Raw genomic sequence first — 23,121 nt, forward strand, 5'->3', positions numbered from 1 at the left:
CGTAACGGCTATCCCAAAAAACTTTTTGGGATGCTATTTTGACATAGCACCCAAACCACACCACACCACACACAGCCAACCACCATGCAAAAACTAACCCTACCATACACAAAAGGGATGTCGGAAATGACAGCCAGAATTCTCAATAGCCCACAAAGCCACAGCCAAACTCCACCAGGAGCTATCCAAAACAAAGACAAGACACAGAAGGATGAAAGAAATAGTGTAATCTACAAAATCAACTGTAACAATTGCAACCAATTCTATGTGGGACAAACATCACATCAATTAAAAACCAGGATCCACAAACAATGGCTGGCAGTCAAATGGCACAATCCCAAATACTTAATCTCTACTCACACCAACACCAAACAGCACCAGTACAATTGAAACAACACAAAAATCATCGGCCACACTACCACCCGCCATTCTTGTGAATTCATCAAAGCCTGGCACTCCACAAGCAATTCCATCAACAGACACATTCACCTACAACCAGCCTATGAACCCCTCAGAAACCAAATCAACTCCACAGCCAACCAGAGACAGCACCAACCCTCAACCAACCCACACAAGCCCCCCCACCAGCACTCACCTGCCAATGAGCCTCTACTGAAGTAACCTCCCCATCACAAAACTCTCACTGACTCACACCTGACCCATCAGAATGTCCCATCAGAAGACCCTCCCTTGACACCCACACCTGACCCATCATAAGATCTACTCCCCATACAAAGCCCTTATAAACAGAAGAACACTGCACTGACATCCCCTAAAATCCACTGAAGATGTTATCTAGCCTGGTCATGAAACATTCAGAAACTAACCCTCAACCTCGGAGAACGAACTTCACCCTCATATGTAAATACAGTTATTAAGTTTTATCCATTCTTCTTCTTAAGAGTTCATTTTGCTTTTTCCCAAAGAAAAATCACTTTGCTTTCCTCAAACTGCATCTCCCAGATATGCTACACATCTTCTGGTATTTACCAACCATGCTGGCTGGGATTTGAAGTCCAAAACAAGGCACCAAGCTGAGAAACTGAAAGTGAAATGAACCTAATGACTGAAAGTGGTAAGAACCTGCTGTAGGTACCATTCTATGTGAATAAATCGCCATCATATTTTCATCACTGCAAACAGTTGAACGGGTTTGGCCTCATGTTTATATGTAAGCTTGCCTATCTTGTCTCTGAGAGAATGCACATGAGGATTTAATGTTGTTGGGGGCAATAAGCTGACTTTGTAATAATGCTGCTTGGGGGGGGGGGGGCGAAAGCCCTAATAAGCAGGCATATACATAGAATGAAGGCTACTGCTAAGCTTGTAAGCCGCCCTGAGTCTTCGGAGAAGGGCGGGATATAAATGGAATTAAAATAAATAAATAAATAAAAAATAATGTGTACCAATGTTTATAGGACTTTTAAATCTAATGGAGCAAGCAAATTTACAGATTATTATTTCCTGTCATTAAGACCTACATTTCCTTTCCTCTAATTACATATAGAAGAGGGATCAAATCAGTCAAGAATAATAAAAACTCTGTCAACTTGGGAATATATCCAATTGTTTGATTTAGTAGACTTCAGGAAAGGAAACGTGACCTAATGATCAATGGTCAAGTTGGATAAAGAAAATGAAAAAAACAAACACACTGAGGAAGAGTTGAACAAAGAAAATGGAAAAAAAACCACTGAGGAAGAGCTGGATAAAAAAAATGAAAAAAAAATACTGAGGAAGATCTGAATAAAGAAAATGATCTTGAGAACAGAGCTGTTCAAAGAATTTATTGATCTAATATCTATGGGTAACACTACAGCCATAAGTCTAGGATCTAGAGAGCCAGACTCACATGTCCACTCAGCAGCAATGGTGGAGGAGGCCTCAGCATGTCCTTTCACTGAAATAACCTGCACAGCAAAATGGCCTCCTGCTGGCAAACCTGTCCAAAGGAAATCCTGGACCCCTGGGCCAATGACACGAACTCTCTTCATGCCTGGAGGATCCAGGCTATACAGGATCATCCTATAGTGGTCCCGTCCTCCTGGAGGCTCAGTCCAAGATGTGTATAGTTCAGATGAATTGCCCATATTTTTCAGAGTCAGGTTCATAGGAGCAGCAGGGGCTGCAGTCAGAAAGAAATTTCAATCAGAAACTGTTTTCATGATATAGTAGCATATATGGTGAAACAATAAAATTTAATCATTATTTTCCAATGTGAACAAGACTGAAGATAGGCAAGTCCATGCATGAGAAACAAACAAATCTTTTTGCATCAGAATTCACTCACTGCACCATATAACACGTTCAGAGATCAGCTATCCATGATATGCCATTCTTGTTCTCACTTAGAAATCCACCCTAGTGTGACATTTACCTGTGCAAGCTGAGCAGTTCCGAGAAGCAGAGCTGTAGGGTCCAGCCAGTGACCACACCGCAATCAGATAGCAGGTTCCAGGGGCTAGCCCCACAATTGTAATATTGGTGCTGGTTTTCCCCACAAACATGTGATTACTGGTATCTGTAGATCCCTCTTTAGATACAGACACCATATAACCATCTCTCTGCCCAGCTGGGGCCTTCCATTGCACAGATAACATTGAAGAACTGTGACTGATCACCTTCAGAGATAGTGGCAACAAGGGCACTAGAAGAAGCAGCACAGGAGGTATCAGAAAATGTTTGCTGTACAAAAATAATTAGACAAGTGCAAAGGCTCATTGGTTTTTTATTGTCCCATTTGAGTAGTTAAGTAATTAGGACATAGTTAAATAATTAAATGTAATTATAGAAAAGAGGAAGTACTAGGTAATAATGAATACAATATGGAATGTAAACATTAACACCAGAAAAGATAAGAGTCTCATTTATTGACTTAGTGGAACTAAAGGCCAATTCCTCTTCCAATATTGTCTCTTATAATGGCTCTGGGTCATTATGTAATGTTATTGTACACTACATACATGTAAAGTTGTATTGTACATTACAAATATGTAATATTGGCATGTACGGACTAAGTTATCATTATACCCATGAATCAGAGGTAGCCCTTAACCATACTTTTTATTGACACCAAGAATCCTATCTGTTTTTCCTCATACACATATGCTCAATATTTACCATTCCTGATTAAATTGGTTGGGTGGCACTTACCCCATGAAGGTGGGATGTATTTTCTGTCTCCTTAAAGGAGGTGGTTATAGGACATGCACTGAAGAAATCCTCCTATGATCCACCACCTTTCTAACTATAAACCAATCTCAAATATTTCATTACTTGAATAAGGTGATCAAGAAAGTGGTTGCTCTGAAGGTCCAGATGTAGTGGATGTGATATTGTTGTTGTTCAGTCACTAAGTTGTGCCCGACTTTTCGCAAGCCACAGCATGCTATGCAGACACATTTGAAACAGGTTTTCATTCAGAACGTACTTGATTAAATGCTTTGGTTACCTCAGGCTGACCCACACTGAAAACAAGATGGAGGAATGTGTCTTGGCTAGTTCTGCCAAATCTCGTAGACCTTTAAAATGCTAAAAGACTCAGGGCCTATGGTTTATGAATCTGCCAGCTTACTTAGAACAGCAAAGCTGGAACCTAGGAAAAAGGCTTTCTACTGCAAGTTTCCCAGGCTATAGAATGGCCTTCCCAAGACAGGCATTTTTGGTTGTTCCTCACCAACTATTTTGGAAAATAGCAAAAGGTGTACTATGAAGCTTTGAATTGTTAATTATTTTAACATTATTTTAAATTTTTATCTTAATTGTTCTGATTGTATTAGTTTTGCTTTGTATTTTATTATACACTGCTCTGAGTGCTTATATAATTAGGAAGACATGGTATAAATTTAATAATAAATAGTAAATAAACACATTACAATATAGCACTCTAAAAATGCTAGAAAAAGTAAGTAGTGGGCTGATAATGGTGAAAAGAATGGAAATAGCCAAAGGATAACTATCAAAAAGCGATACTGGTGTCCCTCTTGTTTAATCCATTTCACTCAGGATTTGTAAAGTAGGCAGTAATGATTGAACATCCCCAATGATGGCTGTCCGACCTCCTCTAAAATAAGTAGTTATATGGGATAGTACTGGTGCAAATTCAAAAGGCAAGGGAGAGAAAATATAGAACCAATGATTAGCTAGATCTTAATATCTCAGTCATAACCCAGCTCTGATCCTTTTGTCAAAATCAGCAATTGGAGATAGACCTCTTGAAAAATTTGCAGTCCCAAGCTATTTCAGGCTGAATAAACAGAATGGAAGAAAAGGCAGAAGGAGCCCTAGATTATACCTGTGTAGCCAATGGCTGTTTGGGAAGAAATGTAGTGAGGTCCAGCTCTGGAGACAATTTCAACACGATGCCGAGTTCCTGGCACCAGATTATCCAAAGTCACCTTTGTAATTCCATGTGGTACAGACACATTCTGGATAATGGACAGGGACTCCTCCGAATAGAGCTGTACCCAATATCCTCGTCCTCTTCCCGATTCAATCCAGCTCACAATCAATTGCTGGGGATTCTGGCTGCCTTTCACACTCACATTTGCCAGAGGTAGAGGATCTATAATGATAAAAAGGTTGGCACATCACAGCCAGAATTTAGAAAAAGGCAGGCATGACCTGGAGACCTGAAAATCTCCATAGACAATTTAGTCATGCACTTTGGGAGGAACACCCTACGAATGGTGCGAGAGTATGAATGGATTTCCAGAAAACATTGCAGACTATAGGAATAATTTGAGCTTCAGTTTGAGATGCAGGCAACACAGTCTCATCCCCAACAGCCTGCGCCTGTCTTCAACAGTGAAGGGATACAGGGCAGAAAACATCCTGCAGCCAAGAAGGCTCCACACACATTTGCACTGCTCAGGTGACCCTGAGGACACAGGTAAACCTCTAAATTTTAAGCCTCAGCAACTCCCAAAAAGAATGCAAATGACCAGCTGTCTGCAAGGAATATAAATCCTTCCATTCCCCACCATCCAGTCAGAGCTGAAGAAGCTTCTTGGATGGGAAGTGAAACGTCTTCAAAGAAAAAACCTTCTGAAAAAGCACCTTTGGTACATCACGCTATACACGCTTAGCCTTACTGAGATGTTAGCCTGCAATAAAAACTGTGTGTTCAGGAAACTCTCAGCTGCAGGGTTGCATTATTGGCAGAAACACATTGAACACTCACATGTCCATGCAGAAACCACCTGAGATGAAGCTTGGTATGGTCCTGCCATTGCTGTAACCTCCAGTAAGTACTGACTGCCAGGTTGAAGACCTTCAAATGTAAAATTCAGCATGCTTGGCCCAATTGTGATGTTCCTCTGCAAAGGATGTTCCAGACTGTAGAATCGCAGGAAGAGCTGGTCTCTGTCACCTAGAGGCTGGTCCCAAGAAGCAAAAAGGCTGCTGGACCGCCTGCTACTGGCCAGCGTCACTCCTGATGGCACCAAAGGATCTGAAAGAAAGAAGTTTATCTATTACTAACCTGCACCATTCCAAGTTGGAGAACTCAGGCAATAAACAGAAGTTTATTTTGAAGGAAAGATTTCTAAGTAAAAAAGTGACTTATTTTGGATCAATAAAAGTAGTAAAGATCACGTATATGAGAATCATTTATTCAATATATTGTTTCTGGGCTATAAACATCCAGATACCACTAGATAATAGCAAAGAGATACTAAACTCATACCCTAGATTTATTCTTGCCTTGTAAATTATTAATTGTAAACTATTGATGTGAATTAAGATATTTTTTTATTTTATTTATTTTAATTCCATTTATATCCCGCCCTTCTCCGAAGACTCAGGGCGGCTTACAAGCTTAGCAGTAGCCTTCATTCTATGTATATGCCTGCTTATTAGGGCTTTCACACACACACACCCAAGAGGCATTATTACAAAGTCAGCTTAATTGCCCCCAACAATCTGGGTCCTCATTTTACCTACCTCGGAAGGATGGAAGGCTGAGTCAACCTTGAGCCTGGTGGGATGCGAACCTGCACTAATTGCAGGCAGCTGGTGTTACTTAAGGAGGCATTAGCCCACTGCTCCACCAAGGCTCATATAATTAACCTATTAACATGAATTATTGTGATACAATTATTTTTTGAACAGATTACAAAAACAAAACTCAAATATGATGTCTGAAATCTTGGGCAATCTGTTGAATTTGGATGAAATACTGTTACCTTTCTAAATCAGATCAAGCTCTTACCTCAGCAAAAATTAGGCTGGATCCTTACAAAATTCAAACTCACAAATATTCTCTCATTTCTAGCTTTGCTTTTCCTCTTCCTGTCTTTATTTGCAATGAGATGTTTTATGTTTGCTAATACCTTTTCTACTTGTAAGTATATGACTCATTGAAAGTCAAACAAGAACAGGACAAATTCTCTGCTGCAACTTTTCATCAATGCAATAATTTGACGACTTGGAATGCATCTCCCAGTATGGTAAATGGGAGGGTTGGGATGATGTGATTGTAGTTGAGCACAACTGAAAAGTATCACATTGGAGAAGGAGGCTTGTTCTACTTCTACTGAGAATGGGGGCATACTCACATGTCCAGTCACTAACTATTTGAACATGAGACTGAAATGGTCCAGCAACTCTGGCCAACTTCAGAGTGTACTGACGTCCTGGAATTAGCATTTCAAAGGTGATATTAGCCTCTGCCAGGGTCAAATTTTTTATCGCTACTTGGGATTTGGTTTCCAGAAGAACTCCTACATAGAAGCCTCCACTTTTGAAGGGATTCTGCCAATAAGCATGGAGTGACCTCATTCTATGACCATCATTGCTGAGTTTCAGGTGCTCTGGAGGCAAAGGATCTGAAGGAAGGAGAATGGAACCAATATCAGGCAGGTTATACACAATAAGCAAATACTTACAGTTGACCAAAGTTATTTCCTAGACAGTTGCCCCCAAATTTCCTTGACAGTTGCATAATAACATCTGTCCTGAAGGAAACATGGAATCCTAAACCAAGACTAGTTGATTCTCAGGCAAATCTCGATCACAAGGCTCTGAACAGCTGGATCCTACTTGTCATTGGAATAGACTGTGCAACAGAGCCTTCATAAAAACAACCTGCTAATGGTTGCATGTTGTCCCTATAGCTGCTTTATCTATCTAGTCTAAAATAACATTAATAATTATGGAATTATATGCTTTTTATCCTCTATAATATGAAATCATGTATAGCAAGGACTGCCAAACCCAGATCTCCTGTGCTCATTAGAAGTTTTAAAAAATCAAATCAGCTTTCGTGTTGCAATATTAGAAGAGATCATAATTGAAAAAAAAAAATGCACAATTCTCTCAGCAAATGTCAAGTGGAGGAGCACATTTTAAGACTGGACTATTTAAAGGGATGAAGGAAATAAAGAACTCTCTGCAAGAGTTGGGACATTCTTTTTGCCTCACCCAAAATCCTTACTTTAAAAAAAATGAAACAGCTAATATTTTGGCCTCTCCCACTTGGGGATAAAGCTCCACCATGTTTCATAAAATGATAGCTTGCTCTTAAATAGAGAGGCTCTTTTCTCAAAAGCAAAGGAGAAACTTCTCTTAATCAGCAGGACGGTTGTGCATGAACTATGCCAAGTCCCTTTGGTGGGTCCTATTGCTCTCTTTAGAATTTCCACCCTTCCTCATTAAGGCTGTTATGGTTGCAAACTCTTGCATAAGGGTTAAGATTGAGAAGTTGTGCTGATTGAAACTTTCCTATTCAAGCCAAGAGGATAGGTTACATAGTTTTATTGTGTAGATACATATACACAGATACAATGTCTATACTTATTTTACACATGTTGTTTGGAAGAAAAATTGTAAAGCTGAACTACCAATACTACATTCATTTCATTACCTAGCTAGGTAACCTCAGTGTTGCTACTTAGCTCGGATAAAGAAATGTCTGCAAGTTCAGAGAGCACAAAAACTTTCCAATAAAAAAGGATACAGGATAACTGCATTTTTGCATCCCTGATGAGAGGTGGGGTTTGTTTTTTTTTGCATTTTCTGTGCCCCATCTTGGAACCTCTCTCCATAACAGAACAATATTGCTCTTCTGACACTCACATGTCCAGTTGCTAAGATGGAGCGGTAGAGAAATGTGGGGGCCTGCAATTGTGCAGATCTCCAAGGCATATTGAGTGCCTGGTCTTAACCCTTCATAAAGTTGGATGGAGGTCTGCTTAGGCAATGAACCGTTTTGTAACATAACAAGGGGCTTCATGGTATATAATGTTGTCACATAACCAGTCCCAGCTGTCTCTTGCCAGTGAGCCTGAAGCATGTAGGCACTGCCTTGATTCAACAAATTCCCACTAGATGGAGCCATGGGATCTGAAAGGGAGAAAAAAGAACCAGAATGTTGTGTGCAGGTTTTCTTATAAAAGACCTGGAACAATCCAAGATGGGGAACTGTGGTCTGAGGAATGGCAGAGTGCCAAAAAAAGACCTCCTCACAAAACCTGTAATGGTTGTTTGTTCTGGTATCCTGATATTCAAATCACACATTCATTGCCATCTCCTTACTAGAGCACAGCAGAAATTATTTAAAGGTAAAGAAAGGTTCCCCCGCACATGCGTGCTAGTCGTTTCCAACTTTAGGGGCCGGTGCTCATATCTGTTTCAAAGCCGAAGAGCCAGCGCTTGTCCGAGGACATCTCTGTGGTCATGTGGCCGGCATGACTAGACGGCAAAGGTGCACAGAACGCTGTTACCTTCCCACTGTAGTGGTCCCTATTTTTCTACTTGCATTTTTACATGCTTTCGAACTGCTAGGTTGGCAGAAGCTGGGACAACTAACAGGCGCTCACTCTGTTATGCAGCACTCGGGATTCGACCTGCCAAACTGCCGACCTTCTGATCAACAGGCTCAGCATCCTAACCCACTGAGCCACCGCGTCCCTTAGAAATTATTTAGCCCCATACAAATTGTAATTTCAAATTGGACAGATGTTATCTGTCACTCTGTGTTCACCATCATCACAGCAACTGACTGGGATCTAGCAGGGTTTGACCACCTTTTGTTGCAATCTCTTGAGCTTTCTCCTCCTGTAACTGCCAAAAATCAAGACCACATTTTTCCATTTTGAAAACACAAGAAAACTGTATTCTCTAAAATAAGTCAACATCATTTTTTTAAAAAAAAATTCAAGAAAAAAAAATAAAAAAAATCTGTATCTTGGGCAAACCCACTTTATGTCACTGCCTTTTGCTGGCTCTTGCTCCCATACCACAATGTCCTAAGTGCTGACCCAACAACCAAATGCAAATATACACCCACCTACCCCACAATCCTGGAGGACAATCTCTGAGTGGAAGATAATGCATCTTTACTTCTCTCAGCCAGTATCCCCCTCAAATCAAACATTTCCAGGCAGATATTTTACAGGCTAATTTGCAAACACTCTTCCCCATTTCTTCCTCTAAGATCTGAAATTCAGCTTTTACTTACAAGTCCAGGCAGAGGTGCTTTTTGCTGTTGCTTTATGGGGCCCAGCAACAGCTGCAACCCAAGCGGTATACTGGCTTCCAGGGGCCAGGTCATTAAAGATGACGTATGTGCTGTTCCCTCCCACGGATACATTTCTGACCATAATGCCACTGTCTGCTTCTTGCAGAATCACCAAATAAGATTCTCTTTTACCAGCTGCTGAGTTCCACGAAGCTTTCAAAGTGCTATCTCTGCCATAGTTGATCAAATATACATTGTCTGGTTTCAGGGGGTCTATGAAAAGATGAAAGGAAGATTCAACATTCATAATAAGTAAATAATTTAGAAATCATTCCGATTAATCGTGCCCAACTAGATGTCGTCGAGATGTGTTACATAATTCCATCAAACAATCAATGGTAGCTACTGATAAAAGAGATAATGTACTTTAATACAAGTTGCCTGTTAGATGCCTTGCAGATGATGCTGTCAATATGTTTATTAAACTACATTCTGCAACATCTTCAACCTATGCACTGGTCCTTTTTGTGGTCTTCAGCTCAATACCATCATTCCAGAAATTCTCTACTCTAAATTGATCCAGCTCACTATACCTACTCATACTTATAGGTGGATAATCAGTTTTTTGAGAAATGGGAAGCAAATAGGTGAGGTTAGGGAAAATTACATTTAGTACCAATGAGGGCAATGAGGACAGGCATCCCTCAGGGTTGTGTGCTGCCTCCATTATTCTTTTCTCTCTATACCAATGACAGCACATCAAGGGACCCCTCTGTCAAAGTTTTGAAATTTGCAGATGATACAACGGTCAGTGGCCTCATTTGAGAAAGTGAGAGAGATCTCGGAGTCCTAGTGGATAATCACTTAAATATGAGCCAGCAGTGTGCTGCAGCTGCCAAAAAAGACAACACAGTGCTAGGCTGCATTAACAGAGGGATAGAATCAAGATGACGTGAAGTACTAATACCACTTTACAATGCCTTGGTAAGGCCACACCTGGAATACTGCATCCAGTTTTGGTCACCACGGTGTAAAAAAGATGTCGAGACTCTAGAAAGAGTACAGAGAAGAGCAACAAAGATGATTGGGGGACTGGCGGCTAAAACATATAGGGAACGGTTGCTGGAATTGGGTATGTGTAGTTTAATGAAGAGAAGAGTGAGGGGTGACATGATAGCAGTGTTCCAATATCTCAGGGGCTGCCACAAAGAAGAGGGAGCCAAGCTATTCTCCAAAGCACCCGAAAGCAGGACAAGAAGCAACGGATGGAAACTAGTCAAGGAGAGAAGCAACCTAGAACTAAGGAGAAACTTCCTGACAGTTAGAACAACTAACCAGTGGAACAACCTGCCTCCAGAAGTGGTGAATGCTCCAACACTGGAAGTTTTTAAGAAGAGACTGGCCAGCCATTTGTCTGAAATGGTATAGGGTTTCCTGCCTGAGCAGGGGGTTGGACTAGATGACCTTTAAGGTCCCTTCCAACAAGTTGTTGTTGTTGTTGTTGTTATTATTATTATTATTATTATTATATTATTATTATTATTATTATTGTGATGAGTCTGCATATAGATGAAAGGTTGAACAACTCGCCCAGTGGTGCATGCAGCTGTAACATTCTGGAGCTGAACACACCTAAAACTGTAGAGATGAGAGTGGATTTTAGGAGGAGTTCTTCTATTTTATCACCTCTTACCATATTCAACAGCACAATATCAGCAGTAGAGTCCTTCAAATTTTGGGGTTCTATAATCCCCCAGGACTTGAAATAGATACTTAACATTAGAACCATCATTAAAAAGACACAACAAAAAATGTTCTTTCAGTGTCAACTCAGGAAGTTCAGACAGCCCAGAAGCTATTAATAGTTTTATAGAGAAATTATTGAATCTGTCAGTTCTATTTCAGACAGGACAGGTACAGCCTCCGACAGATAGTTAAGACTGCAGACAGAACAATTGCAACCAGCCTGCCTTCCAGAGAAGACCTGTATATTGCACAGGTCAAAAGGTAGGCTGAGAAGATATTGCAGACCCCTCACATCCTGGACATAAACTGTTTCAACTCCTCCCCTCGGGATGGCACTACAGAGCATTGTAGGCCTAAACAACTAAACACAGAGACATTTTTTTTCTCAGACCATCAATCTGCTGAACACCTAATTTTCACAGTGGTGTCTACTGTCTATGTGTATTTACCATACAGTATGACTTTAGTAAATTATTTATCCTTATTTTTCTTACTCCTCCCTTGTTATTAGTATTAATATTATGATGATTATCATTATTCTGTTGCTTTACATGTACACCAAGAGCTTCTGCACCGGAGACAATTACTTCATGTGTATAATCACACTTTGTTAAATAACATATTCAATTCAATCCATCTGGAGACCATTAAATAGGGCAAGTCTAGAGTAGAATTCATGTCCCTTATTTCACACAAAGAAGAAACTACTGATATGTAAACCTTATAAAGATCTGTCACTTAATCAATCAATCATAGCTCTTCAAATTCTCTACTGCTCACATACTTCCTGGTTCTCTGTCTCATGTCTCTGAAGCTAGAAGATCTACTTAGCACAATAGACTCTATAATGAGAGACAGAAGTATTAAAAGAGGCATATTTTTCCAGGCCACATCAAATTCAATACTCAGTCAGGATGGATCTTAACTGCTCTGGATTGCTCAAATAGATAAGGATATATTTAGAACGTGAATCTAATCCAATATGCAGAAAAATGTGAAATAGTGTTAATTAAAAACATAATGGATGTAGGGGACACAGACTTCAGAGAAGTCTTTTGAATATAAAAATTGAATATAAAAATTGAAAGGGGGATAAAAGACTCAATTTCCATCATGTGGATTTCCAACAAGAACTAAATTCCAGAAAGTAAAACAATAATAATAACAGTCACAACAACAATAATAATTTCTCTTTGGAACAAATTTTCTCTCTTCCGTGAGGCTGAGAGCTATAATGGTAATTGCCTTGCTATCAGACACTTCAAACAAACCAGCAGATGTCAACTGAGAAGGCAGACATCTCCAATGTCCATTAATAGTAATGCAAACAAAAAATTGTGAAAGAATTCAAATAATTTCAGTAAGGTGAAAAAGTACAGACTAATTGAAAAAATACAGATACCTGAAACACAACATACCAAACAATAATTATTGAAAATAAAAAAGTGTGGTTCATAGATGTAGAAATGCCAGGAGATAGCCATACTGATGAAAAATGAATAGAAAAAGTATTTCTTGTAAACTTGCAAGAAAATATTAGTATTAGAACACAGAGCTAGCTTAATGCTAGGCAAAGGAATCTGAAGGGACTACCTGCTTTAAAAAGTAAACATCAATCGCAGCAGGCAAGTTGAACGAAAGTACATCCAATTAGCTTTTTGAAATTCTAAACTTGTGACTACATAAATAATACATATATATATAGTTTACCTATAGAAACGGACAATTCTGGAGGATCTCCTATGCTAGAGAAACATATACAGACAACAAACACTGTAAGTCTGTCTTTATAACCAGCCTAAAAATTCCATCTATTCATACAGAGAGTATTTGCTATCCTTATAAAGCAATAATAGATAAGCTTTTGGCCTCTTAGAACAAAAACTCTATTCTCACACAGGTGAACCTCTTCTGAAATTCATCTGATTCATAGGGTCTGCCCACTTATTGTAAGCAAATAGCTTGCTACATACTTACATGTATAAGCAGTGATATTGGGACCCTTAACTAGGTAAGGCCCAGACATGGCTTTAACCTCCAGTTGATAGCATGTTCCAGGCTCCAAATGCTGGAAGGTATAGTTAGTTAGGCCTCTCTTAAGTGACACTGTTCTGCTGTCAGCAGGGAAATGCAGGTTCTGCAGAGTGAAATACAGCCATTCTGCTCCCTCTGAGTTAGTCCATGAGGCAGTCAAACTGGAGCTGGAATTGTTGTTCTGGAGTGTCAATGCCTTGGGAGCACTGGGAGCTGTTGAGACAAAAGAGAGACAGAGAGAGTCATCACTCTAAGGAGGGATCCATCTTTCTCAGAAATCTATGGAAACAACTAGCCTGCATTGATAAATTAGTCTTAGGAATATGGAATTGCAACCACCTTGTAAATATGCTCATAAACTAGCTGAATCTGGAAGTTTTGTTTTTTTTAAAAAATTCAATCTACTGACATATACCTTTCCTAGATCAAAATGGCCTTTGTTTGACTTGGACAAATATCAAAGTTGGCTTAATTATGTTGACATCTAAACTAAACTGTTAAAATTAATGAAATGAAATATAGTTTACTTATATTTCATTAGAGTGAATTGTTTCTTTCTTGTATCATTTAACATTACAATTTGAAATAACTTTTGGAGGGGTTCTGCACCCAAATCTTTCAGATAAACTTCAAACTGTGCTGCTTTGCTTCAAAAGAAACAAAATCTTGTCTTGATTTTTGCCTGAAGATGGTATAGATTTTTGACTATTGCATGAGCTTCTTACGGGCTTATCAAGTCTGGCTCAATAATGCTAACTTAATTTCTTTATCCCTACCCCACAAACTATTTGGGCCTATTGGTACAGCTGGATGGATTCTGCTAATATTTCACTTGCACATGATTTTATTCTCTAGCTTACTGGTTAATCTATCCATTTTCCAATACCTGTCCATCCTCGTGCATTGGTGCTTGCTTTGTAATATCCAGCCCATGTGGTGATACGGAGGGCGTATTCACTGCCTGGTAAAAGCTTCTCAAAGCGGAAAGTGGTGGTTCCTCTAGCAACAGTTGCATTCTTGACAAGAGCCTGTGAATCTATGTGGTAGAGAACCAACTGGTAGACATCTTTCCCACCTGGGGATTCACTCCAGGAGGCCAATAATACTGAGGGACTTTCATGACGTAAGATAACATCCCGCACAGGTAATGGTTCTTAAATAAAAGTTAAAAAAAAAAGTTGTCAATGAGAGAAGGCATCCATACCAGGATGTTACACTTTCACTGATCATACCTGAAGCCCTCATGTTAACATATGCCCAAATGTTACCTCAGTGTTGACTTTGCAGTTTGGCAATAAATAAAAAAGTTGGACAATGAAAGTTAAAACATAATTATTGAGAAAGGCGATTCTTTCAATGCATTCGGGATTGGGCAATGGAATTCTCAACCTATATGCAAATAGTCACACGCAAGGAATCTATATGCAAATAGGCAGCTTATTTTCCATTTTGTTGCCACTTTCTCAAAACAATCTGCAACTTGACAATGAAAGTCTGAATTGAACTAAAATAGGATTTATTCAAAAAAACAAACAAGCACTGAGCAGGTTTCTGCTAATGAATACCTTTCTAAGATTATTATAAGCCTGAAAAGCCCTTCCTATGCAAAAAAAAATATTGTATATAGTTGAACATAATCACCCACATCAGATGGGCCAACAGAAAATTATAAACTATCTCTGCAATGAGTGGCTTCTGAGGTTCCCATGTCCACAAAGACAATGTTAGAATGTTGCAGTGCTTATCACACTGCCATAGTAAGAACAGCCTGTTGCAAAACAATGCTGAGTTAACATAGCTGCCAACATACTGCAGATTCTGGCATTATCGTCGCACAATTACATCTGTCTTCTATGCAAGTCACATGGATAGACTACATATCAGAGTGCCTTTGTTTATTTCTATGTGCACTTGAAAATACAAATTACAGGCTAGAAAGAGAAAACAACTAGCATTTTGTTGTGTAAGATGCCAGTCTATTCAGATTTGGAGGAATATGTTCATTATTACCTGCATGAAAAATCATGTAACAGGCAGTAAAAAGAAACAAATGAACTTGTACTGTATGTGACATTTACTCCAATGTATATAACTGTTTTGAAGTAACAGTATTTAAAAAACAGAATAGTCTTAATGAAAACAATGTTACAACCCAAAAACAACCTATCATTTTTGTCTTCCAAATTCAGATTTTTTTTAAAGAAATGTAACATCTGAGAACGGATTATGGAATAATGACCTTTCCTTTACACATACTGTATATCTTTGAACTACTGTTTAAGTAACTGTGATAAATTTTCTAGGCCACCTGCTAGAAAGTATATTATATTCAGTTGATTTAGAAACTACTATTCATGCAAGAATGTGCCCAGAACTTGTATGGTTTGATTTTGTGAGCTTGGTTTTGGGCATTGTGGCTTGAAGACATAACAAAACATTGAATGTATGAATCAAAGTGCAAGAAGACAACCATCCATGTATCAAAATACAAATTTGCTGAAAATGTTTCCAATTTATTTCTTACCTGTCTGCCCAGTGATTCTTCTACTGGAATTCTGTGCACATGCAAGCAATGCAGTGATTTCAATAATATATTGTGTCCCAGGAAGCAAACCTTGGAAGCTGAAACTGGTGGTATTGAACGCAGACGATCCATTCTGTAGTAGAGTATTTGTGTCCAAGTCATAAAGAGCTAGTGAGAAGCTCTGGGCACTTCCCAAGAGATATTCCCAGGTTAGAAAGAGAGCATTTGAATAACCCCAATTGTTGATGGTCACATTCAATGGGTATCCTGCAGAAGACAGAACATGTGGTGCTTAGCAACTGTATTGCTTTCTTGCATTTGGTGCTTTTAATTTTATCCCCAATGTTTCTTCTCTACCTGATATATACCAGTGGTACTTAATCGGCTGAACTGAGGAATTTAAGAAATTTCACTGACATTATAACTGTCTACTTCAATATCAACATGAACATGACTTACAGCACATATAATTTGAAGTTATGATGGACCTCCTCAAAGCTACTTAGGATCCAGACTCAAAGTTCTGACAGCCACACACATATACACACGCAGTCACTTGATAGCATTTTGAGTGCTTGACAACCAGCTTGCATTTATGGCTGTTTGCAGCATTTCATAATTTACAATGTTTTTGTTGGAAACTGGTATTTTGCCGATTTCCAGCAAAAAATCCTAGAAATGCATGAATTTGCTTAATGACCACCATGTTCACTTTATAACCACCCTGTTCCCTTTATGATTGCCATGTTTACTTAACAATCACTACAAAAATTGTTATAAAAATAGGTGCAGTTACATGGTAACCCGCTTAACAACCATCATGACTTACAACCGTAATTCCTGACTCAATTACGATGTTAAGTCAAGGAAGGACTGAACTGTGGTTCATATACCAGAGTCATTGTTTCATCATGTAATTGACAGACATCATCTTATACAAGAAATGGACTGTTCACTATATCTATCTGAATCCAGATGCAAAGTTCAGTCTATAATTAAGAGACTAAAGATGAATATCATAATTGAGCCAGGTTTATTTCGGCTTTTCATGTTCCACATACATTTAAATTCACATTTTTAAATTATGAAATGTAACACAGATTTCCACATTTCCAGGTGTAGTCACCTACAGATTTTAAAAGGTGAAAAAAAAACTTTCTCTCATCTACAGCTCTCAGATGAAACTTGTGCATTTAAAGACAGAATCACAAAAATTAAAATGTTCAACAAATCTGGATTCCTGCTTTATCCTCATGTCCACTCACTAGCTGCAATATAATCTTATAACATCACTCATACTATTATTGTTCACCATCTCCTACTTTTATATCTACATATATATAAAACATCACTCATACTATTGTTTACCATCTCCTACTTTTATATCTACATATATCTCATAACTGAAATTAATATTTCACACTTCTGAATAAATGAGCTCTAATCAATGACAGTTTATGCTATATTAAATCTGCAGAAAGAGAGATATGAAGGCATCTTGGATGATTAAAATCCAGCTTATGGAGTGGCTTTATTATCAGTTCAAGGAAGAAACCTGTTACTAATCCACAGTAAGAAATACTTTTAAGAATTTATAATTAGAAATATTTGTGTTTATTTTGTATTAGAAATACAGCATTTGGTTCCTAACAGTAAAAAAAAGTACAAATCTGTTTGCTTGCAGAGCTTGTTTTACAGTCTATGCTAGTCTTATCCTTGACAATTTCCTTTGGTAATTGCTACGTATGTGGCATGTGCTGAACTGACCTATTTAAGATTCCTGCATGCTACAATTAATGGTTGAGCAAGCATGTGGCCAGATTTAATTAAGACTGACAAAAAAACCCTCAAGAAAATGTCAGCTCTCGACAATGTATATTTCATTTCATTCCTATTGGAAAAGAAAGAATGAGCTCAAGTTTTAAAATTAGTGGCCTGCTATTGCTCCTCTCCATCACATTTGCAACATGGAATGTATCTAATGGCATCTTAGTGCTAGCAAAATACATTTCTGCTTGATCAGTGTAGAACCCAGTTGTTTGCTGAACTACTCTTTCCACTGCAGCAGTGTGCTTCTAGAAAAGCTGAGGATTGGCACTCTCTCTGAAAACTGGTTACAGCCATGGATTGCCTAAATTTTATTATGGTACACCAAGAGCCTTGGTGGAGCAGTGGGCTAATGCCTCCTTAAGTAACACCAGCTGCCTGCAATTATTGCAGGTTCGCGTCCCACCAGGCTCAAGGTTGACTCAGCCTTCCATCCTTCCGAGGTAGGTAAAATGAGGACCCAGATTGTTGGGGGCAATTAAGCTGACTTTGTAATAATGCCGCTTGGGGTGTGTGTGAAAGCCCTAATAAGCAGGCATATACATAGAATGAAGGCTACTGCTAAGCTTGTAAGCCGCCCTGAGTCTTCGGAGAAGGGCGGGATGGGATATAAATGGAATTTTTAAAAAAACACACTTCATTTTAGCTTAATGTAGTCTACAAAATCAGATACAGGGATCTGTAACCTATAGTTAATGACTCAATGTACCTACAACATTATGCCAATGTGCACAGCCATGAACACTTTCTTTTATGCATCACTTAATATTTTTTAAAAACTTAATTACTACAAAGTACTAGAAAGGAAAGCACAAACTGCTAAGCATAACCTGTATTTGGAACAATACAGTGTAAACCCAGCAATCAGATTAATTCAGTAAACCATAGTTCAGTTAACCATAGTCTAGTGTATTTTGCAAACACAGTATTTATGAATCTTTGACTTAAGAATTTTTTTTTCAGATTTAGGTTCCCATAGATGCTGAACTGAGTGAAAGGAGAGGAAATTTTACATTCCCAAAGTCCAGCCCTTTTTCTGCACCTCTTTTGGAAATTAAGGCAAGAAAGACAAGAAAAACCTTCCCACCTCTTGCTAACACCCTTCAATCTCTATCTAGTTCTTCCTTGGAGCAGTCTGCAGGGAAATTATTGTGGCTTTAAAAACATGTGGACAGATTATAATTTTGATGGCCCAGAATAGAAAGTGATTGTTCCTGAAATGTTCTATCTTGAAATTCTCAGTAATAATGGGTAAAAAGCTACCCGGAGTTGCTTGACAATGAGATGAGTAAAAAGGCCTTACCTTTCTCATTTGATACTTCTCCATCTAAAGGTTTTTGCCAGTCTGTTTGATTGCATCTGTCATCCTATATGATTAGAATACATACTATTATTTCCTCACTTTTTTATTTAATTTCATGATTGAGTGTGGCAAAAGTGAATAAAATACAAACAATAAGAAACGGTGACACGGTGGCTCAGTGGGTTAGGACGCTGAGGTTGTCGAACAGAAGGTCGACAGTTTGGCGGGTCAAATCCCGAGTGCCGCGTAACAGAGTGAGCGCCTGTTACTCGTCCCAGCTTCTGCCAACCTAGCAGTTCGAAAGCACGTAAAAATGCAAGTAGAAAAATAGGGACCACTATGGTGGGAAGGTAACAGCGTTCCGTGCGCCTTTGGTGTCTAGTCATGCCGGCCACATGACCACGGAGACATCCTTGGACAAGCGCTGGCTCTTCGGCTTTGAAACGGAGATGAGCACTGGCCCCTAGAGTTGGAAACGACTAGCACGCATGTGCAGGGGAACCTTTACCTTTACCTTTAAGGTGATCATCATACAATGCCAAGGTCTCATCACCTGTATCCAAGTTGTGCTTTCCTGGAAACCAAACTCATCAGTAGATACTGTTTCTTGTTCAAAGGACCTGAATTTGCTTTATTCTGTAATTGTTGCTACACTTGTACTCTCTTGATTCAAAGGTCAAGTTATTATACTAAAGCCCCTTACATAAAATTTGTTTGGTGCCCAGGAAAAGGCTTACTCTAAGAGTAGGAGAACATAGGGTCAAGCCAGATATTAAATGCAATCCTCTTTAAGCTTTTGTGATTGCTGTAAAACATGGAAATGTAAGTATCAAAATAGTGGTAAGAAGGCTTGTTAAGCTTGTTCTTTATTGACTGTTTTTATCATCTGGGAGAAAAGCTACCAATGGAAGGAAGAGAGAAAATACCATAATTCTAAATAAAAAAATGGATGACAAAGAAAGAATCAACACCTCATCCCATTCCCCATTTTCCAGTAATATCTGTAACCTTCTGAATTTGCTTTTACTTTTAAACTATGATAAGGAAGCCCAGATAGTATACATTTGTATACCTGATTTTTATATGTACTCATTCCAAAGTGCTTTTCAAATGCTTTTCACTTGGCTTTCTTGGTTTTCCCCTTGAAGGCATTTCACTTCTCATCCAAGAGGTGTTCAAGGAAAAAGCCAAAAAAGTACAGGTGCCTTTTGAAAATCATCTTTGGAACAACCATGATCTGGATGATTGAGAATTTCCATAGACATATATTTAGTTATTGCTCCAATAATATCCTACTGGCCAAATTATGCCAAGTAGGCCCTAACCATTATTAACAAAGATGATTACATGATGCATAGGCAAACTGTAAGTGGTGATCCAGTTTATGCAATCTTACTAAAAATTATTATGGTAAGACTTAATTGACTAAAACATGATTGGGACTGCAGTCAGTATCTATGCACCATATTGTTAGGACCAATGCATAGAGGAGATTGCTCCTTAGAATATAAGAGATATATATGATAAAAAGTATGGGAAAGGAAAGTGGTATATCTCTGAAAGTAAGAAAGAGAAGGATATCATGGATCCCAATAAATATGGCCTAGATATGACAAATATATGCAGGGAAGTGAAAGTATTTATGAATGAAAAGAATAAAATTTATGTCATAAAAAATGAAGTTCTCATGTTAGCACATAAGAAAATAGAAACTCATAAGTTGACTATAGAAATATGTTGGCTAAAGATATAATTTTTTCTCTACAGATAATGCCATGTTGTTAACTGAGAATCTAAATAATTTGCGCAGAATGTTTAGATAAATTTAATTATGCACCAGAGATTATGGGTCTGAAAAGTAATGCATCAAAGACTTATTGGTAGTCATATATCACAAGGAAAATGGAATAAATGATGGCAAGTTATACATTAATTGTATAAACTAGAGCAAGCAGATAAATTTGTGTACTTTGGTAGTACACTTAACATAGGAACATGGATGGAGAAATTTTAACATGTCCAAATAATGGTAGAAAAACAATGGGGTAGTAGTGGTCTGTTATGAGGAATCTGTTGAAAGTGAAAATTGTGTTTAAAAATGTGCTTCTGCCTACTTTGATATATGGAAGTGAGAACTGGGTGTGTTAAAAGCTACATAGTTAAATGGAGCAGGAATGGGAGATTAGTGTATGTGGTAAAACAAGAAGAAATAGCACCAAGAATGAATGCTAAATAAATATGGATTGAATACAAAGTATTGAAGTGGTTTGGTCATATAGAGGGGGAGTTAGGACTGAATTGCAAAACAAATATATGAAGATAAAGTAAGTAGGTTGAGAGAAAGAAGAAAACCAAGAAAGTCACATTTGGATGAAGTGATGACATTTTCAAAAATGAAAAGAAGAGAAGCTTAAAGAGAAACACCACTGAATAAAATTTTATGATGTGACAGAAACAAGGATAATTTCTAAAAACAGAAAAAGTACACAGGAAGGAAATAGTGTTGTATTTTTTTAATACTTGCTTTTATTTTCTAACCTCATTAGTATACTGGCTTTGTCTTACTTTTCTTGGACTCTGCATAAGGCATTTACCCCAAAAGAAAACAGCATGAGAAGTCCTCTCTGCAACAAAGTCACAGAGCTGTGGTCTCTGTATTTGTTTACAATTTATCAGTTTTATACAAGGTGGCAAAAAAATTCTCAGATAAATTAAGAGTGACGGGTTGTGAAGTGTAATAATATAACTCATTCAACAGGCAGCTCGCCATGGTTTGGACCAAAATATCTGAGCTGGCACATTCCAGTGGAGTAAATTATAAACAATAGTTTTCAATTCAGACCACACCAAAAAATAGGATATAGCAGCCGCGTGAATCTTTGAATTAAAAAAAAAAAGCATTATGAAGAAAATTGTGAGCAAGGGTAATGCAAAACTTTATACCTAGAGATTTCTAGGAGGATGGTGGATTCTCACTGCCCCGAAGCAAGAAAGTCCAGCAAACTGGATCAGCTGGATTAAAACCGCCATCCAGGCACGTTGGGGAAGGTTTGATCAGGAACTTGAGTTCAGCCCGCCTCCCGGTCTCTTTTTGCAGCCTGGCGTTAACACCGAATGGGTTGCATTTGCACACACATTTAACCAGGTCAATGCCGTCTTATTGCTGCCCGCATCCATTTGTCTCGTTTGTTTGGTCACAAATGCATTCCTTGCCGCTACTCACCCCACCCCACCCCACCCCGCCCCGCCCCACGCGGAGAAGCCCACCCGCTCCGCGAGGAAAGCCTCCGATGAGGGATGTGCTTACCTCCCAGACACGGGCCAGTGCGGGGGCCCAAAGCAAGGGCAGGAGCGGGAGCAGCACCAGCAGCATTGGGCGCCCGGAGAAGCTCCCGAGAGGAAGAGGCACCGCGGGACACCCCCCCCCCCGGGTCCCTTCTCCCGGAGGCTCTCCAGCTGTAGCTGCCTCTGCGGCAACAGGCTTCCCGCATGCGAGAGTGACCTCAAAGCATTGGCACGCAGGATGCCAACGACGCCAGCGCAGCCGTTGCCCGCGGCCGGCGGGCTAAGGGCAAGGCTGCTCGCGAGCGAGGGGTATCTGTGCCTGCGCCGACACGGAAACGCTTCTCTCTCCGGGCGGGGGAAGGCTCGGCGGCTCCCTGGGTCTACATACGCCTCTGTATGCGCACGCCGCCGCCGCCGCGCGCTCCCGCGAACGAGAAAGAAAGAACGGCAGCGGCGTCTGCGAGCCTCGCCAGCGGCGGCGTTCCTCGGTGTGGGCGTGCCTGCGTCTTTGGGCGTGAGGCTTTCGGAGAGGCTGCCTTTGGCTTCTGGTACTTGCAGCCGGTGTAAAAGAACGAGTCGGTGAAAGCGGGCGAGAATTTCGGGGGGGAACGGGAGATCGCGGGAGGCTCGATTCTTCTTACGCCGAATGCTCGAGCGATGCCTTTTAACTTCTCGAGCGAGCTGTCCGTGTGGCGCCCGAGTAAAATGTGCTTCTGGCTCCCGCCTTTCCTCTCCTCTCCTCCTTCTCTCGCTTCCTCCACAGGAACGAAGCCCGGCCCAGACCCGCCAGCAGGCGTTTTGCTTTCTCCTCCCGGAAACGCCGAAGTGGGAAATTAAACCTCGTTTGAGCCGAGTTTCAAGGATAGCAAACCTAAGCTAGAACCTGTAATAAAAAAAGCTGGTAATATCTCAAACTTTAAGCGGAAAGTAAATTGCAGAGCG

General features: G+C 39.5%; 1 protein-coding gene across 1 annotated transcript in view; it reads right to left on the reverse strand.

The window, feature by feature from the left end:
• The window catches only part of LOC308665830 (receptor-type tyrosine-protein phosphatase V-like), a 53,797-nt gene extending 31,034 nt beyond the window's left edge, over positions 1-22,763 (reverse strand). Inside the window, exons 1-12 of the mRNA XM_081324094.1 lie at positions 22,202-22,763; positions 18,895-18,958; positions 15,765-16,031; positions 14,127-14,393; positions 13,184-13,453; positions 9,461-9,733; positions 8,077-8,343; positions 6,558-6,827; positions 5,183-5,452; positions 4,295-4,564; positions 2,378-2,647; positions 1,853-2,125 (exon numbers count right to left, since the gene is read on the reverse strand). Coding sequence (XP_081180220.1) covers positions 1,853-2,125; positions 2,378-2,647; positions 4,295-4,564; positions 5,183-5,452; positions 6,558-6,827; positions 8,077-8,343; positions 9,461-9,733; positions 13,184-13,453; positions 14,127-14,393; positions 15,765-16,031; positions 18,895-18,958; positions 22,202-22,267 — 2,827 coding nt within the window. The 5' untranslated portion in view covers positions 22,268-22,763. The remainder of the gene's footprint in view (positions 1-1,852; positions 2,126-2,377; positions 2,648-4,294; positions 4,565-5,182; positions 5,453-6,557; positions 6,828-8,076; positions 8,344-9,460; positions 9,734-13,183; positions 13,454-14,126; positions 14,394-15,764; positions 16,032-18,894; positions 18,959-22,201) is intronic.
• Positions 22,764-23,121: the final 358 nt, after the last annotated feature.

The sequence above is a fragment of the Vipera berus genome (genome assembly GCF_964194415.1).
Source record: "Vipera berus genome assembly, chromosome: 3".
Classification (NCBI taxonomy): domain Eukaryota; kingdom Metazoa; phylum Chordata; class Lepidosauria; order Squamata; family Viperidae; genus Vipera; species Vipera berus.